Genomic DNA, 19,640 nt, shown 5'->3' on the forward strand with positions numbered 1-19,640 from the left:
TGGCAATAAATCCCCGCTTTTGATTTTCATGAACAAGGAGGTGCTACATACTTTCTTAGTCAACTGGACAACCAGAGGATTATAAAACAATCAGCATAAACACTAAGCAAAATTAACAATCAGAAATTTTCCACTGCAGCCCAAATGGGGAAGATCATAATGATGTCTTCAACTTGTCTGAACATTCATCATGATCTGCTGGCGCTTTGAAGTTCTTCATTGTTTTACCCAAGACGTTTAGAGCAGCAACACGCTGTAATTCTTTAGCTGCCATCATGATAAATGTGAGGAAAAAATATCAGCTTCCTGTTTTCTCAAAATATATGCCGTTTGTTAAATCTAAAACACAAATAGTTGCTGAAAGTATTTTTTTATGATTACGGACGCAGGTTGGGGATGCTGACAGACAGCTACAACTCTTACAAAATCTAAATATATCATTTCCATATTCTACCATCCAGACTCGTGACCATAGGGATGATATGCGAAGTGTAATATTGAAACTCTTTTTTTCAAATGAATAAATAAATAAAAAACATGCATATGCAAAAAAGATAAAATATGACAGTTCTGACAGTAGTCTCTCCAAAACCTGAAGCATAAACTATAGCTGGGGGCGAGATCAGGAGAAGGAGAATAAACTATAAAGCATTAAGTTAATAAAGAGGAAACCAACTGATAAGCATAAACAAGTGATGGAAGAGAACCAAATACAGATGATCGATTTCCCAAGCATAGCATCAATCAAAGCAATCCGAAGACTTACATTGATTGAACTACCACAAGCATGATTGATAGTGAATAATCATAAGATTTCATTTCCATGATTGTAAGAAAGGAAACATGCAAAATAACAATTTCATTACCTTCCTCTAATGAAAGCTGAATGGATCTCTTTTCTAACTCAACAGCATGTTTGCTAAGTTCAACTGAAGACAGGGAGCGAAGCACTGCCAAAGGACAAAATCAGCTATATAAAATATCAAGAACTTTATAAGAAAGCATTTGAGGGATTATTTTATGGTTCCTGAACATACTTTGGATATATTCCTCTTGGTCTGATTGGTCCAATTTCCTCAAAAACATCTGCAATTGTTGGTATCGCTCCTCCCAGTAATTTTTTAATCCCTTTGGATTACCAATGCTAGTAGTGCTAGGGCCAGAAGAAGCTGTCACATAATTGGACTCAACTGGTGCTAACTTGATGGCAGATTTCCCTAGAGAAATAGGAACTGAAGGCTTTCCAGATGAGTTTATTGAAGAAGACATAGGAAAAGGTGCAAATGCTGGGAAACAAGAAACCTTTGGTTCCTTTATCTTAGGTGTCTCCTTTGGCTGAGGTTTTGGTTGAGCAGTCTCCTCTTCACAACAAAGTTGCCTCGAATGTGGACAAAAAGCATTTATACTTGGATTTTCAAAAGCAGTGCCCTTGCCCAATTCTGCTTCTGATTTTCTACGAACATACACAAGATGTCCATTTGCAGCATTATTGCTTGGAGATTGTTGGAGATGGTGGTTTACTGGGTAGTCAGACAAAGGTCTCTTGGTGCCAGAAACTCTATTAGAATCAGTACCAGGATCCTTATCCTTTAAAAATGAAGAGCTTCCAACAGAGGTTGGCACAATCATTTTATTATCGTTCTGCAGATCTCTCAATGCTGTCTTCTTCACAGCAACAGTCAGTTGTTTATCACGATTAGGCAAGTCCATTTTACAATTGCCCAAACTATAATCACAAATTTAGAATCTATACCTTGTTGAATCATCTCCAGCTGTCCTGAAAACCACAATATTAGGTTGCATGTAGTTGCTAGAAAAAGTAGTTAAATTCAAATTTTTAAAAAAACAATTGAAACCAAAGTCACCTAGGATTTTTTAGCAAAGGAAATATGATGCTTTGGGAAACAAGTCCCCATTTGTCAATTTTCAAGATAAACCACATGCCCTGTAATTGTCAAAAAAAAGGAGTCACATGCCTTCTGCTTTAGATATTGATGTTCAGGCATCATGTCTGGAGATCACGTGGATAAGTGAAGAAAGGCTTAAGGTTTTTGAAGTCACTAAATTTGCTGAATACAAAAGCAGTGTGGATAGGGAAATAGTTTGATCATGAGGAGACAGACAAGAGGAGCAAACTTCTAACTATTGCAACCACAAAGGAAACTCTACAGCGGATGCCACTATGAACTTTGTTCATGGTGAATAATGTCCATAATGAATGGTACGCTCTTATACCAGTTTGAAATTTGGAGATTGGATGGAAAAGAGAAAAAGAAAAATATCCCACTGGTAGGTCTTTGAATAATTGTTATATAAAATTAACCTTAGACTCCTATTTATCTAATATAGGTCATGTACAAGCGTAGTACAAACCTGCTGTCACACCTCAATCTGATGGAGTGGGTAAAATAAAGCATTCATGGAGATAGACCAAACCTTTTCATTTCATAATTTATATGAATGTTCTTAAATATTTTTGGGAGGATGTTGTCACTGCATACACCATATTTCGGTTTCCATTTTCAAAAGAGCCCATTCCTCGCATACCTAATGGGTAATAGTGTTATTCTCCTGATCTAGGTTGGCAGCTTCAGTCTTTATATAAAACTTTCTTCAAGTTTGCATACAATCCCCTTCAACATCCAAGTTTCCTCCTGATTATTAATTTATTACAGGGGCAATTATTTCAGATAACCAAAGAAGACTAATTCTGCAGTGGAAAATGTTCTTCTAAAGTGAATTGTCTCTGAAGTGAGCAAGTAGAGGTCTATCCACCCTTGACTTAATGCATAAAAAGTAGGATGCACTTTGATGTAAAAGAATGGTGGATACACCTTAACTTGCTTACTTAAGAGGCACCTTGCCCTTCAACTATATTTATCTCTCTCTAGTTCTTCAACTATATCTTTAGAGGAGCCAAGAGCATATGAGTTTTTTACTTCTTTTTTTTTTTTTTTCTCTCTGAAATTATTGAAGTTCCAAGTGTGTTTCATTTATTCACTTAATTCAGGGTTACATGTTCCCTCTATCTTAAAAGAAAAAAATAAGTATATATGATGTATGTTAGTGATAGGGGACTTAGGTATTATGGGGTGCCTAAGTCCCACATCGACTAGCATGAGATGCCTGGCGGAGTACTTAAGTGGCTTGGTTTTCTCTTCCCCTCCGGACAGTCAACTTTGAAGGAGGGTACCCCAAGTACTTGAGTGCTTATCAAAAAACTGGTATCAGAGCTGGTTGTTTATGTCTTGAAAAGGCTAACCCAAAAGGGCTGACCAAAAAGGTTGAGTGAAACATTGTATAGTACAGCCACCAGGATGTCGGCTCTCAAGGGTGGTGTTATAATAGGGACTTAGGTATTATGAGATGCTTAAGTCCCACATCGAGTAGTATGGGATGCTCATGGAGTACTTGACATCTAGCAAACAAAAGGTAAGAATTGTTGTCCATAGTTGTTATGATAATACTGTAATTGGAAGATAACTAAATTGCTTAGAAGCACATGCAATTAGATTTTTTTTCTTAATATATATAGTTTCTTATTTATGTTGTCTGAAATTGATATCTTTCACACTCACAAGTTACTACACAGATTTTATTTTCTTCTTTTTTCAAACTAACAAATTTCAGTACAGTTGGTTAAAATATTTCTACCTTGTGTGTATCTTATTACCAAACTGTTTTAATGTAAGAGTTAATATCAATAAAAAGACAACATTAGAGGAGTGCTAACAACATACTTCTTCTAACACACTCTCTACAATTGTTTAAAATTTATTGAAAATTACAAATCATAAGTGAAACTCATTAAATGAGACGTGAGACCCACAATGTTTTGTGATTTTCAATAAACTTTAGTAAATAGTAGAGAGAGTGTGTTTAAGAAAGTGTGTTGCTAACATTTCTATTTAAGTAAATATATGCATTCACTGTATTAAAAATAAAACTAATCATGAAAATTCCACACGCTTTTAAGGAATATATGCATGTTGGTTTTAGATTAACAGCATCCAAAATAGCAATCCAGAAGTTTACCGGCTCAGACAAGGATACCAGCATGAGGAATAGGGAGATAACCTCTGTATTCTATAAACTATGAAAGTCTCAAAAGATGAGACGAGAATAAGCAGGACTAATGGGGTCAAATATAGTTAAATTTGGGTTTCTGTTTCGACTATTGCAAATATGATTACTATGGCGACTTTAGTTGATTTTATTTAGGGTTCCTACGATATATGAAGTGGTGTCTGGCCACGACAGGAAGATTAAGATTTTATCTTTTTTATTTTAATTTGTAAGTTGCCTAATTTGGCTGTGGAAACCCTAGGCCACATCCCAAGAGCAGATCCATCCAATCATTAGTATATAGGTATTGAGGCCAAAAACATGAACCAAAGCTTAATCACGAAATCAAAATCTCGCAGACTTTCCCCCATAAAAGCCCGTGATTATCAGATGAAGCAAGCATTGACATTTGACATGTAATGTAAATTTGTTGTTTCTAACCTGAGTATCATATTACTTGAAAGTAGTATATAAATAGAAATAGATAGAATAGCATTTTTTTTCTCTCGATGTGTGGAATCTCATCTCAATTATCAACATATCACCAATCAAAAGCAGAAGCGAGAGAGAAAGAGAAAGAACCTGAACATGATCACAGCGGTGAGAGTCACGGCGAGGAAGGAAGAGGCTCGAGCAAGTTGACCTCCGTCACTGTTCCTCCCATCACTACTTCTACTTTAAGTTCCAACCTACATTATATATAGCCTAATTCCAAATGGACAAGATTTAGTTGGATACTTTTAAGAAAATTATAATTTTTAGAATCATAATTTTGGATGCTGTCCTTCAATAAAAATTATTTCGAAACATTTTATATTTTAATTTAATAAAAAATTATTTATTAATATAACTTAAATAAAATTATTCTAAGAAGTCTTGCTCAAGTCAAAATTAGCATAATTATATGTTATTATTATTTATTAATCAAAATATTTTGAAAATCAAATAATTTATTAATAATTTATTTATATTTATATTGATAGAGAAAGGAAATATTTTTTTTAACCATTTTTTTTTCCACAATTGTGAATAATTATACCCCTAATTTTTTTAAAAATAAATATTTTTAATAACTATCATTAATCAACTCTAAATAACAGTTCATACTATATATATATATATATATATATATATATATATATATATATATATCATTTATTTATTTTTAAAAATATTTAAAGATACAAAGTGCCTCTTTAGTCTTTCTCCTAGTTTATTAATAAAGGGGATCAAATTTTGGTCTTCACTTTTTAGTAAATCATTATATTCCTCAGATGTAAAAGAAATTTTTTTTATATCTTATCTAAATAACTGTTCATAATCTTCTAATATTTTATTTGTGTAATTATTAAAAACACGAAGTGTCTGATCCCCTCTAGTGTAAATAATTGTTGTGCAAAGGACTAATAAAAATCAAACAATAAACTAATTCAAATAATTTAACTAATCAATTTTAAATTTAGGTCAAATATAAAAAAAAATTAACTAATTAAAATAAAATATTTTAAAATTAATGTTATTATATATTTTAATCATTTACTATTATGGAAATTTATATATTAATAATTTTCATAATTAAGTGTAACCAAAAGTTAAATCTATTAAATACTCAACTAAATCAAATTAAATAATTTAGTTATTTCATTAAAGTGAGCTAGTATATAGTCAAAAAATTATGTGAAAGATATTATTAATGAGTTGGATTTAATGTAATTTTATTAGAATTATAAATAGATTAATTATATAAAATTATATACAATTATAAGATTATTTGATAATTCATCAAAACACTTAATTTTATTGTATAAAATAATATTCAATATGCATGTAAATATTTATTATTTGTTTATACACCAATAAATATCTATTGTTATAATATATCTAAAAGAGTCTAAATCATTTGAGATTCGATGCATATGCTCGTGAGTGTAATATCATTAAAAATAATAGTTGGATTGATTAAATTTTTATTCTATTAAAAAATATTAAAGGTATCATTTTACTATAATTTGATACCATGGTGCCAATGGAACTTGATATTATAGATATATATATATATATATATATATATATATATATATATATATATATATATATATATATATATATATATATATATATAAAGAGAGAGAAAGAGGAATTCACTTACTCCATTCAATAAGTCATATTTAACATCAAATTTCAATGATCTAACTATTAAATTAAATATTCTTAATGCATAAATTAAGTTTATAAATTTTTAAAAACTTGTAGAATTTATTTATATATTAAGAAATTTTAAGTTAATGATTGGATTGTTGAAATTCAATATAAATTATAATTTATTGAGTGGAGTAAATTTATCAAAACTTACGCTTGCGAATGATACACATATATAGGGTTTGTTATCTATAGTTTTTTCGAAAATTTTAAATTATTTGATACTTTGTTATATTGATTTAAATTAACAGTTATTCACAAAAATTAAAATACATTATATGTTTATTTAAATTAATGTAATAAAGTATTAAATAATTTTTAAATTTTGAAATTTTATATATTTAATCTATTCATTGATAATTTTTTAATTTAAAGACTAAATCGTTAAAATTTAATATCGATCATAAGTTATTAAATTGAGTAACTCTAATAAAATTTTCTCTTTGAGTAATGGATCCCTCCTTTATCTATATGTGTGTGTGTGGTCATATAAGGGGATCCAGATCCATTTACTCTAGAAGTAACTATTGAGAGAGTTATTTTACTTATGAACTTTTTAAATTAAAAGTTTTTATTAAGTATGTTTGAATAGTGAACTGAGTGATATGATGTTATAACTCTCTTACAAAATAGATTAATTTTAATAAAATTTGACATACACATATAAAGTGGTATGATGTTATAATTCAATGATTAGATTAATGAAATTCACATGTAATATAAAGTTATTAAACAATGTAATAGTTAGTAAAGTTACATAGATGTCATTTAATCCCTTCACACACACACACATATATATATAATATTAAGTTTTGGTAGACTTACTTCATTCAATAACATGTTATATATTAAATTTTAACAATCCAACCGTTAAATTAAATTTTTTTAATGTATAGATTAAGTTTACAATTTTTTGCAAAGTTTAAAAATCATATGATAATTTATTTTATAGATTCAAATTAACATATAAACATTTTTGTGATTACCCGTCAATTTGCATTAATGAAAAAAGTATCAAATAATTTTTAAATTATTTTAACAATTGTAGACTTGATCTATAGATTAAGAACTTTTAATTTAACAGTTGGATCGTTAAAATTCAAAAATTACACAATTGTAATACTAAAGAGATCAGAAAAGCAATTAAGAAAAAAAATACATCTAAACGGGTATAGGGTAAGACTAAGAATTATATACTTGAACTTGAACCTGATTTTCTAAGTCCAGGGAAAACTCGTACCCAAATCTAAACTCAATCAAAGCAATTTTTTTTGTCAAAATTGAGTCAAGATCGAATAGATACCCACAATTGCAGGTTTAATTGTCATGCATATGAACTAATGATATGTTTGTTTTTGTCTTTACCTGACCCAAAATTTCATCATGTCATTTATTTGAACACAAACTTGACTCATCAAAATTCAAAATATATGAGATACTATTGAATTAATTTTACTTTATAACATGATATATCAATTTTAACATTATTATATAGTAAAAAAAATTAACCTAAAGTATATTTTACAATATATGTTTTAAAATAAATAATATAAATATAAATATAATATTATTTTATGTAAAATATTATTTATTAAAAATTATGAATACATAATTATTTTAAAAAATGTTGGTCAGGTTAACCCAATTAGGCATGACTAATCCAAAACATAACTTGAAGACATCATCAAAATGTATTAAAACAAATTTCAAAAATCAAAAATTTCCAATGCAACATTAAGTCACGCCAAATTAATGGGATAAGTTAGCTTTGACTCATCCTTGTAAGATTCATAAATGAGCACCATCTTATTTTTTTTGCACTTGTTTTCTCTTCTTTATACCATTTTTTTATATACTTTAAAAATATCTTTTCCATCTTACCTTCGACCATTTTCCTTTCACCTTTTTCCTTCCCTTACAACTTGATTCTTATTGTCGTTTTTTCCTTCCTTTACAACTTGATTCTTATTGTCGTGTCTCCCTGTAATGAGTTACTACCTCCTTCATTTCTCTCACTTTTTTGTACTCTTTTTATCATTTTTTGTATTTATCACCTTCTTTATGATGTCTCTAATGTGTACCTTTTCTCTCTCCATGAATCTTATAATTTTTTTTTGTCATGTATCACAACTTCCAAAAATGTTATAGAAATTATACTAGATAAGTCCTGAACTTTAGTATCGAGGACCTATCGATTCTTAGCCTAATATCAAAAGAAGGCCACCATGACTATAAAGTAAGGATCCAAACTATTTGTCCAATGAAACAACATAATTCCAAAGGCTGAGCAATCCTTGACATGATGAACATGTTCCCCAATGAGTAGCAGATTGCAATGTTCAAACGTTGCACAACAGTAAAAAAATTTAAATGTACTTAAATGTCTTGTTGACTAATGGTTGTTGATCAAGCTCAAGATGAGACATAGTATACTTAGTTTTGATGCTTACAAATTTAAGTCTCTTAAAAAGAAAAGAGTGTAAATTGTATCTTGTTGTGTGTTTAAGCTTTGTTGCTTATGTGCGTTGTGCTTTGTAGGTAACTTAGCCTTATATCTTTATCTAGATTACGATTGATAATGAAAACAAGTTTTAACAATTGATTTGAAAAGAGAACTAGTATGGAAAATTGAGATATTTTCATTTAAAATAATCGATTATCTTAAGTAATATCGATTATTTGCTCTATTTTTTAGTAAATTGAGAAGTAATTGTTGTAATAATTGATTATTCAACAAAATAATCAATTATTTTAGAAATTAGTTTATGGAATAATCGGTTATCACTTAAAATAATCAATCAAACTATTATTGGTTGTTTTTTTAGATCTACGAGGAATAAAATAATCAATTATCCATGTAAATAATCGATTATTTCTATTAAAAAAACTTTATATATCATTTTTCAATTCAAAATAGAGAGATTGGAATCCTTGTGATATTACTTTCAAATATACTCTCTAAGAAAAACATTTTCTTTGTGGAAAGTGGTTTGATAACCTTTGTGGAAACCTCAAGAAAGAATTCAAGAATTGAGTTGATCATCATCTTCATGGAGTTATAGGATAAACTATATTGGTTTGATTCACCTACTTTAATATGTTTTGTACATCAGGTGAATTCATTCCTTAACCTCCGTGATTGGTTTTCTTAAAAAGAAAAAGTTGTAGTGGAGTGCTACAAGTAAATGCTTCTTGGGGTGCAAGAAGTGATTTCTTTAATGGTGTAGAAGTGTATTGCATGTAATTTTGTGATTGTAAAACTTTTGACATTAAAGATTAGTGAAAAATCTCAATCGAATTGATTAGGGACTGAATGTAAGTCATAAATGAATGTAACTGAACTAGTATAAACTTGTTGTATATTTTTCTATATCCCTATACTTATCTTTACATTCTCGCAAATATGATTTTATGCTTGATGTTATGTGATTTGAAACTATTGAAACATGAACATTGCATATTGGACTAAATGAATTTGAATTTGCATAAAGTCTCAACATAATATCCTATATACAGTTATATATCAATATACTTCTTTGAAAAGTTTTAGAAAAAATTTTCAAAACCAAAAAGATTCAACAAAAAAATTTTAATAACCAATTCACCCCTCCCCTTCTTGATTAAGCCATCTTTTCTAACAATGATAACATTTCCTTTCCTATATATACACATGTATTTCACGTTCAGAAGATAATTTCATTCTCGAGAGTACGCTATATGCTTCGAACGCCCACTAACTTAAGCATTAAAGTCCTTATTGTTGGTACTACCACCCATTTCTAACGTCGAGGGCTAAAGACCAAGGATCAAGGACCAAAGACATTGGACGAGTACTTTTTTAGCAATTACATTTGTTGCCCATTGTAGGGTTGTAGAAAATTTATTCCTTCAAACTATTGACAAGGCAAATGGCTAGAATAAAAGGATCACCAAGCGGGAACCATGAGATACCAACAATACTCGCATGTTGGTAGATTTATAGATGGAGTTGCAATAGTGGTGTGGGCAGAGTGAGAGGCAACATAAACAACATGAGGAGGAGATGCCACTCCTTAGGCAAAAAAATTCTAAGATACGACAATTGATTAAGCAATCACAAACTAGTACTAAGAACATCACTCCTAACAATGACCCTGCCTAGCAACCACATTCATTTGACTCTTTTGGTGATTCTGCTTTCCCTTTTAGCATGTTGTTAATCAAAGTACCATTCTCTAGGGGGGTTTGGATCACCCAAGCATCTCAACAGGTTGGGATGTCGGCACCTCATTTTTCTACCATACGAGAGGAGTTTCGTAAACATCCCTTCATTGGTGAGATCATGGAAACACCCCTCCCAAGGGGATGGAAGAACTTGGGACCAAATGAATGATGGGACCTATGATCTTGATGATCATGTTAACTTGTATAGCTCTCAAGTTAGCACGGTCACCAATACTAATGTAGTCATGTGTCATCTTTTCTCTACATCCCTGAAGGAAATGACCCTAAGGTGTTTTACTTATCTTTTACCCTACTTGGTCAACTCCTTTAGGGTAATGGTCTCCCAATTCACCATGTATTTTGGTACTAGTCGACCGCATCTCATGACGTCGATCGCCCTTATCAACGTTAAGCAAGGTAAGGATGAATCTTTTAGGGCTTTCATGGACAGGTTTGAGAAAGTGACTTTTGAAATTCCTAGCCTAACCAAGTAGGTCGCTCTACATCAGATGTTATTAACTTTGAGGCTGGGACCTTTCCTCAATAACTTATATAAAATGCTAGCAGTGTCCATGGAAGAACTTCGTACAAGGATAACAAAGTATATGCAAACGAAAGAGGTTGTCAAGTTATAAGAATGCTTTGGTGAGGAACGAGGTAATGAGAAGGTAAAGTCTAGGGGAGACAAGAGAGAAAGGGTTTGGTCAAGGCACACAAGGGAGCATAAGTTATTGAGGTACTTTCAATATGCTTTTTTGAATGATAGTAAGAATTTTGGACAAGGCATTAAGTAATGATTTGATACCTCCAGTCAAGTCGATCCCCACTTTTTAGAAGGCCATTACACCGGGCACTCTTGGTATCATCGTAACTTTAGTATACCATTGAGGAATGCGCGACTTTGAAGGATAATATAGAAGAGTTAATCCAAGCAAAGCATTTACACAAGTTCATGTAGAAGATTGATATTAGATCTCATAATCAAGATCATCACTATGAGTGTCACGAGAGAAGGTACAAAACAGATGATTGGCCCCAATCAGGTCCTGAACAGACTCCTCGACAGGAGGACTGTCCTAGTTCTTGGCTACATGAGATGATAAACATCATTGCTAGAGGGTTTATTGGTGGATGTTTGACCAGTTCTACAAAGAAAGGACATCTTTGCACTATTAAGGTAGTAAATGTTGTCGCTCGCCAACCATTACGAAAGATGTTGCTAATCATTTTCATAAACAAGGACTTCAAAGGCTTGGACCTTGTTAGGATGAACCTTTGGTGATTACTATGGAGATGGCAAACTTCATAGTAATGAAGACACTGTTAGACCAAGGAAGTTCTACCAGTATCTTATAAGTTCCCACCTTTCGATAACTATAGATTTTCGAGTAAAACATTAAGCCTTACAATGATTAATTGGTCAATTTCTTGAGAGAAAGGGTCAACACGAAAGGCTATATTGACTTATTAACTACTTTTGATGATGGTGACAAGAGGGAATACAATTAGTTTAAGATAAATATTAATTAATGCCAATACCTCCTACAACACTTTACTAGGGTGACATTTTCTTAATGAGATGGGTGCTATAATTTTGACGTCACACCTAGAAATGAAGTTTCCTTCCTCAACAAAAGAATGATGACAACTCACATTGATAAGAAAATAGCAAGAGAATGTTATACAACTAGTCTCAAGATAACTCTCTCGGTAAGTCAGGTTGAGGTTGACCACCAACTTACTTGGGCTGATGAACCCACCACCTCAACAAGTAAGAAGCATGTAAACTTGGTGGAAATGGACCTAATGATGAGCGATGAAGCCCGGATGAAGTCGATTGAAGAGATTGAGAAGTTTCAACTAATATAAAAACCTCAGTCTTCTTTACTAATATTTTTGTCTTTATTACGCACTGTCATGTTTAGTGGCAACAAAAAAATTATATTAGTAGATACATGAAGATAAAACCTACTGCATATTTTAAATGAATAATTGAGTATAAACTTAATAATGAGACGGGATAAATAGTAAAGTATTTGTACCACACTTTTAAAATATTTTTAATTATATATAAATAAATTTAATTAATTAATTTTATTATAATATATATATATATGTGTGTGTGTGTGTGTGTGTCATGATTATTTATTCTTAGAATAAATATATACTACACAATTATTTTTTAACATAAATACATGTTATAATATTATTTATTTTAAGTTTAATTATATTTTGTACTTTTTCATCTAAAACTTTTCATTTTAACAAATATAGAAAATTTATGGATATTCGTTAAATAAACACTTGCATTAAATGGGACAATGATAGAGACTATTGTCTGCCTCCACCTCTTTTCGTTGTCATCTTTAGTTATGTTCTACATTCATTTTATTTCCTACAAGTATGCATTCAATCACACTAATTAATTTGATGAAATTTACATGTAAAGGCTTATTTGATAGTCAAAGATAGTAAAAAGAGATTAGATAAATTGTTGTCTTATTTGCTTATTCAATTTAATTAACATGTGTCCCTTCATTTAACTTTTATCGTGTGAAGGAAATTGAATTAAAAAGAGGTCAATATAGATAAAATTTATCCCTTTTTATTTTTATTTTTATTCCCTTACATGTATTATGTAGGCAAGCATTCAATAGTTGATTTGTAGTCAATGAGAAAATTGAAATTTTATAAATTGATTTATCCTATTTATATATCTCATCGTGTTCTTTAATTCAAATTTTATATTGTGAAAGAGTTAAGAAAAATGAAATTAACAAAGATAATTTTTTTGTCTTTTTATTCATGCTATGTCTTATTTTTGTTGTTGTTGAATAATTAAACTTGTTATGTTAATTATCCTATTTATATATCTCATCGTGTTCTTTAATTCAAATTTTATATTGTGAAAGAGTTAAGAAAAATGAAGTTAACAAAGATAATTTTTTTGTCTTTTTATTCATGCTATGTCTTGTTTTTGTTGTTGTTGAATAATTAAACTTGTTATGTTTCACACTTATTTTCAACATTTTCATCATTACTAATATTATTACTTTTACTATCACAATCCTTGTAATTATTATTTTATCATTGTTACCATTACCATTGGTATATATACTTAAAAGATTTTTTGTTAAGAGTACAACAAAGTTACACATGTTAATAATCTTTGTAAACAAGGAAAAAATAAAAATTTTCTATAAATTAAAATTAACTCATGTATAAGTTAAAAATAAATTTTTAGAAAAATTAATATCTCAAAATTCTTATAAATCAAATTATACATTTAGAAAGTTCTATTTAGTTTTTCCTTATTTTCTTTTCTTATAAGTACTTTTAGAAAAAGTTTATTCATAATGATTTATAAATTTAAAATTATTCTTCAATTGCCTCAACTTGACGCACTTACAAAATAATTCCTCATATTTTGTTCATTTTTTCACCCCCTAACCACAAGACCAGCCACAAGACCAGCCGACCAACCTTAAGAGACTAATCACTGGAAAATTTCCCATTCATTTCTATTCTTATCCTACTCAATTTATCTTATCTATCCTTGTATTTTATTGGTTATGGCCATTAGGGAGGGACTGACTAACAATTTATATTTCAGTGCTAAATATAAAAACAATTATGCGCCAATTCATAATTGTCCATCCACAGGTGTTGTACAATACCGAAAGACTATATTGAGTGTAAAGAAAGAGACACACTAGTGAGGCCAACTTCTGTTGATAGGCAAACTTCTAGTACAAGCAAACTCCGAAAACAACCAAAGCAGTCTGCGAATAAATGTATTAGAAACTAAAGTTCACTTGCATTCCCTTAATTATCCAGTAGAAACAGGCCTGTTTCTATACACCATTATCCTGAAAGACAAGCACTCGTAATAGGAATAGGAGTTTTATACAACTTTCTGAAGGGTCCTTATAGTGTAAAGACAGTACTGAAGCCACAACTTCTATTGGTGTGTTCATGTGCATTTCCTTAATGTTCCAGTAGAAACAGGGCTGGTTCTATTCTAGCGGCACAGCCATACTTCCATGTACTGTACTTTCTATATACACCAGTGAGTTTACCTGATCCAGCTTTTCGATGGAAAGTAACCATCAGCCTTGAGCATTCTCTGACAGCATACAGAAAGAATATTTATGTCACTTTAGCAAGAAATTGCCTAATCAAATCACAGAAGCTGAATACTATATGTCATCAGACTTGAGAAAAATCAACAAGACATTGGCAAAAACAACTCACAGAAGCTGCTCTTCCGAGTAAGCAGTATACCACTCGCTGGTCTTAGTCCATTGCTTAAACTGGTACAGACTACATTGAGCTGTGTATATGGCTGCAGCAGCTAGCAAAGATGGTGAAAACTTCAGCATTTTGCATTCCACCAAGCAAAGCTCGACCAAGAAGAAGGACAAGAGCTCCAGCTGGTACAGTTTCACAGATCCCACACTCGTTAGTTACTTTAGTGTTATAATCTTTAACTTTGCAAAATAGTGCTACATTGCTCACCTTTTTATCAGAATGAGCTGCCTTGAGATATCTTCTCATGAACACGTATGGAGTTGGCACAGACAACTTGAATTGCAGGATGTTCATCATTAATTTCTCCTATTGGCACATTTTGATTAGATGCATTTCTTAAAATTAACGGGAAGGTGAGAAAGAATGATAATGTACAAAACTGACTAACCATATCTAAAACTTCATTTCTTGTATACGCCTTGTCTGTTATCAGAATAAAATCCTCAACGGTAGGGACTGAGACCTCCTCGTACTTACAAGCTATTAGCATAGCTGTTACCCCAACTAACTGAAGTTTCTTTCTGATCACTGCCTGAAGCTCCAAGAACCTGTCTATGAGATTGACGGTAAGGAACAATGTCTCCTCCAAAAGTTCAAATTTGTAGTGAACCTGTTAAGATGCTTGCAGTCAAGCTTAAATTCAACACTTACAAGGAATTCCATTTCAAACAGACTTGCCACATTGACATGGAAATGAAACATAAATTATGTACCTCAATAAGCCAGTCAATAAGAATGGCCCTCATCCTCTCATTAATGTCAAGTTGACTAATCATATAATTTGGAGAGACGCAGCTAGAATTCTGCAAAAGAGCTAATGGGTCAACATCATGTGAGTTCTTCCATCAGATTTTTCAATCACTTAATTAACCAATCAAAACATAAGCCAAGAGGTTAGTCCCTTTTCACATTTTTCCATCTGATCTACGAGCAATCTAAAAATAAAAAAAATAAATAAAAAAATAAAAATAAAAAATCTGCCCCATTTCACAATATGTATGTGTTGGGGGGAGGAATGGAGGATTCTATGACTGTCCAAAATCACCAAGAATAAGTCTAATTAAATTGTAATTTTAAAGAATATGTTTGTTCTTGTAATGTACAAGAACAAGCCAAGGCATTAAATATCAGCATCCTAGAATCCTAGATGTTTCTTGTTTATAGATTTTTCTTGGCGATGAGCAAGTCTTACTACAAATTCAAATGTTACCTCGGTATCCTTGTAGAAACGGTAGAGATCATCTATGTACTCAACAACAGCAAGTGGATCTTTCCTATCACAGGCATCGATGTCCATAACAGGTTCCTCCACGTCTTCCATTTCAACTTCCTCCTGGCAAACATTAGATGCAAAGAGGCACACCACATTATGATGTTGTTCCAAAAAACGGAGATCGTGAGAAGATAAGACAAAAATACTTACAATCCTGTCAATTTCGTCGAGCATTGCTTCAGTATGCTTCACAAATACTGGAACTGCATTGTCACCGGCATCCTCATCATCATCGATATCTATGATGTCATGATCTAACTGGTAACTCGGTGTCGGGGCCAACAGGTTCTGTTTCTTAGTTTCCTGACATAGTCAACCCACTCAGTGTTTATTTCAATTTTCAAGACAAGTAAAAAGAAAAAGTCAAACGCATGAGGTTTGTGGAGAGAGTACTTGGGGCAGAGGGTGGTGATGCAGAACTGGGTGTGCTGTACACTTGCTGAATCATCAGAGAAATAAAAAAAAAAATGATGAATATATCTGAATTGTTAAAGTAAAAGAAAGGAGATTGATTTAAAATTGTACCGGGAAAGATCTGGTTTGTTGACATGAGAAGGGTTTTTGTTTGGCATAACATTGAGATTGATGTTGCCAAGAGGCAGCCGGTGATGAATGGGCTTCTTACTCTCCATTCTTGAACCGCCTTTGAAATTCAAGGAAAGGGGAAATTAAAAGCAATCAAATCTCATCATATCACATTCAATTAAAAATTGCAAATTCGCTTGAAAACCTTGAAAATTTGAAGAGGGTATGAGCGGGAGGCGGTTTTCCTTTGAGCTCTCCATTTGCTGTATGAAACCATAAGAAAATCAGAAAACTTGGAAAAAAGAAAACGAGCCAAGATCCGTGAAAAGAAGAGTAACTAAAATCAAGATGAAAAGCGAAGAAAGAAGAGAAGAGGGTCGGTGGCTCACGCTGCACCGAAGAAGAAGAATTGAATCTGAAAATGGAGTGACAGCAGAGCCAACACTGAAAATAAAAAGGAATGATGAAAAGCGAATTTGAGACGGTGATGTCGGGATTAACCTTCTTGTGAGGTGTGACGCTACTTGATACTAGCCGTTATCTTATCAATGATAACGGCTACTTACAATTTCAAATACAAATTATTTTCCAAGTATTTAAAACACTAAAGTATTATAGCATTAACTAGTTATTTTATTCCTACACTAATAAATAATATAATTACACTTGATGTTCGCATAATTTGACTGGGTATATATATATATATATATATATATATATATATATATATATATATATATATATATATATATATATATAGTCTTAAATCGAAAATAGTAAAAAACTATTATTATTATAATATTAGAATTAGAATAATAAAATTCAAACAAAATAATAAAGTGTTATTAGAATAATAATAAATAAATTGTATTATAAAAATGTAACATTTTAAAATAAAAAAAAATATATTCATACATACACATATACTAGTGTTTAAGTCTTGCTAGATGTTTGTTATATATAACTAAAATTTATAATAAATTATGTATATAAATAAATATTATATTTAAATATAAAAATTATAATTAAAATTTAAATAACAAATAATTTATATTATAATGTAAAATTATTAAAATTTAATTTATAAATAATTATAATAAATAAATAAAAATTTCAAATAATTCTTAAAAACATCCTCACACAAAATAGTTATTTATGTTTGATATACAGAGGTTGATATATATACATATATTACTATTGTTGTAACATTTTTATTTTTTTGAAATTATAGAATTACTATTATTTTTATATTTTCGTTAATAGTATTTTCTATATTTATTATTAGTGTTATTTTATTTATTTTATATTATTTAAATATTATCATAAATAATTTATTATTAATTTAAATATATTTATGTTATTTTAAATATTTATCATAATAGTATATCGTCGTTGTTAAGAGATAATTTTTCTTTTATTTTAGAGAATTTGAATTTAAATATGTTTTATATCCCATTAATTATATAATTTGAAATGATTTTCTAAAATTTTATCTTTTACACATTTTTCCATAACGTTATATATTTTGATTTAAAAAATATTTATTTTCGTCAATTTAAACAATTCTTTTTGGAAAATTAAAATTTTGATATTAAATTAATCTTAATTTTGAATTTAATTTATAAAATTTTATTTATCACACATTATGCAATAAATATTATGTATCTTAACAGTTTTTTATTTAATATTTTGACATAAATATATTTTTTTATCTTTTAAATTTAGATTAAATTTATTTTTGATTTCTCAAATTTAAAATTATTATTTTTAGTTTCAGTAATTTTAAAAAATCTTGTTTCGATCTCTCATGCTATCAATAACATATCTAAAAATGACAAATTAAGACAATTATACAATATCAGTTAAGTTTAATTTGATATTTTTATTAATAGAGACACTAGATTTTATGTAACAATATTTGATATGTTCTCTAACAAAATTTGAATATAATAATTAAAACAAGATTTTTTGAAATTATAAGCACTAAAAAGACCAATTTTAATTTGAATAACGAAAAAGAAATTTACCTAAAACTTGAGGGACTAAAACATATTTAAACCTTATATGTTTTTCACAAATTTAAGAAATACTTATATCTTTAAGTAATATTTTGAAATTTTCTTTTTTATAATATTATTTTATTATTATTTTCTATGGAAAATATTATTATAACTTATTATAATGTGAAGACATTATTTTAAAATATTTATTATATTTATATCACTATAATATTGATATATAATTAATTTAATTATTATATACAACATGCAATATAAATTTATGTATATATATACACACAAAATAATATTTTGTAATAAAATTTTATTTTATATATATATATTTATTTAATTTTTAATAAATAAACATTTTAAATATATGAATTTTTTTATCATTAAAATTTATAATAAATAAATATTATGAACATATAAGTTATAATTTTAGACATATGAAAAATAATTTATATTTTGGCATATAAGGTTATTTTTAATTATTTCTTTAATATTAAAATTTAATTTAAAAATCCTTAAAAGGAAAAGATAAGACATTAAGAATTTTTTTTTAAAATGATATCACTAAAAAATCTCTAAAAACGTTTCAATTGAAGAATGATTATCCTATGGACACGGACCCCTTCAAATCTCCAATAAATAATGAAAAATAAGGCTTAATACTCCTTTGGAGAGAAAATATAATTTATCTGCTTCAAATCTCAAAAAGTAGTACATGAGATTCTAGGGAGGGATGGTAAATCATTTGTATCCTCAATGATGTATGGCACAATCAAGAGAGGTGCTCATTGTGATTTTGAGCTCAAATATGGCCATGAAAAAACAAGAGATTTAAAAGAAGCTTTATAATATTTATTAATTTTAATTCTTTAACATGTTATATATTTTTTCAATGCTTTGACTAATTGCCCGAAAAAAATCTTATTAGTTTAATTTAATTAGTTTATTCAACTCAAATATTAATAGCATGCAAATTGAGACGATGCAAGGAATATTTATTTCATGATAATTAGTTTAAGACGTCTGTTTATTATTTATTTTCTCATTCTAGATTT

General features: G+C 29.5%; 2 protein-coding genes across 7 annotated transcripts; both read right to left on the minus strand.

Annotated features, from left to right (window-relative positions):
* LOC109816929 (integral membrane hemolysin-III-like protein) lies at positions 1–4,795 on the minus strand. 6 transcript variants are annotated; one of them, XM_020382100.3, is made up of 5 exons: positions 4,648–4,795; positions 1,866–1,945; positions 1,038–1,772; positions 867–950; positions 1–267 (listed from the first exon to the last, which is right to left on the minus strand). In XM_020382100.3, exons 3-5 carry the CDS (start codon positions 1,708–1,710, stop codon positions 155–157), a joined length of 870 nt encoding a protein of 289 aa, XP_020237689.1. In that variant the 5' UTR covers positions 1,711–1,772; positions 1,866–1,945; positions 4,648–4,795; the 3' UTR covers positions 1–154. The 6 variants fall into 6 exon arrangements, with proteins under 6 accessions (XP_020237689.1, XP_020237687.1, XP_020237692.1 ...); XM_020382098.3 differs by having other exon boundaries at positions 1,038–1,777; XM_020382103.3 differs by lacking the exon at positions 1,866–1,945 and having other exon boundaries at positions 1,038–1,662; positions 1,754–1,777; positions 4,648–4,743.
* Positions 4,796–14,156: 9,361 nt separating this feature from the next.
* On the minus strand, positions 14,157–17,117 carry LOC109816937 (G2/mitotic-specific cyclin-2). The gene is made up of 11 exons (XM_083073839.1): positions 16,966–17,117; positions 16,782–16,839; positions 16,577–16,694; positions 16,445–16,490; positions 16,202–16,354; positions 15,989–16,111; positions 15,492–15,581; positions 15,167–15,388; positions 14,986–15,084; positions 14,722–14,900; positions 14,157–14,593 (listed from the first exon to the last, which is right to left on the minus strand). Exons 2-11 carry the CDS (start codon positions 16,834–16,836, stop codon positions 14,455–14,457), a joined length of 1,224 nt encoding a protein of 407 aa, XP_082929965.1. The 5' UTR covers positions 16,837–16,839; positions 16,966–17,117; the 3' UTR covers positions 14,157–14,454.
* Between the last annotated feature and the right edge of the window lie 2,523 nt (positions 17,118–19,640).

The sequence above is a fragment of the Cajanus cajan genome, chromosome 4, assembly GCF_000230855.2.
Source record: "Cajanus cajan strain Asha chromosome 4, NIPB_CcT2T_4, whole genome shotgun sequence".
Classification (NCBI taxonomy): Eukaryota; Viridiplantae; Streptophyta; class Magnoliopsida; order Fabales; family Fabaceae; genus Cajanus; species Cajanus cajan.

What these genes read in the sequence shown, in the direction of transcription:
- LOC109816929 (XM_020382100.3), bottom strand. Translation starts at nt 1,710, where the DNA reads ATGGACTTGCCTAATCGTGATAAACAACTGACTGTTGCTGTGAAGAAG. An exon ending in CCAAGAGGAATATATCCAAA is followed by an intron (nt 951 to 1,037) that starts GTATGTTCAGGA and finishes GTCCTTTGGCAG; the next exon opens with TGCTTCGCTCCCTGTCTTCA. An exon ending in TCAGCTTTCATTAGAGGAAG is followed by an intron (nt 268 to 866) that starts GTAATGAAATTG and finishes TCATGATGGCAG; the next exon opens with CTAAAGAATTACAGCGTGTT.
- LOC109816937 (XM_083073839.1), bottom strand. Translation starts at nt 16,836, where the DNA reads ATGGAGAGCTCAAAGGAAAACCGCCTCCCGCTCATACCCTCTTCAAAT. An exon ending in TCGACGAAATTGACAGGATT is followed by an intron (nt 16,112 to 16,201) that starts GTAAGTATTTTT and finishes AATGTTTGCCAG; the next exon opens with GAGGAAGTTGAAATGGAAGA. An exon ending in TACTCGGAAGAGCAGCTTCT is followed by an intron (nt 14,594 to 14,721) that starts GTGAGTTGTTTT and finishes GTATGCTGTCAG; the next exon opens with AGAATGCTCAAGGCTGATGG.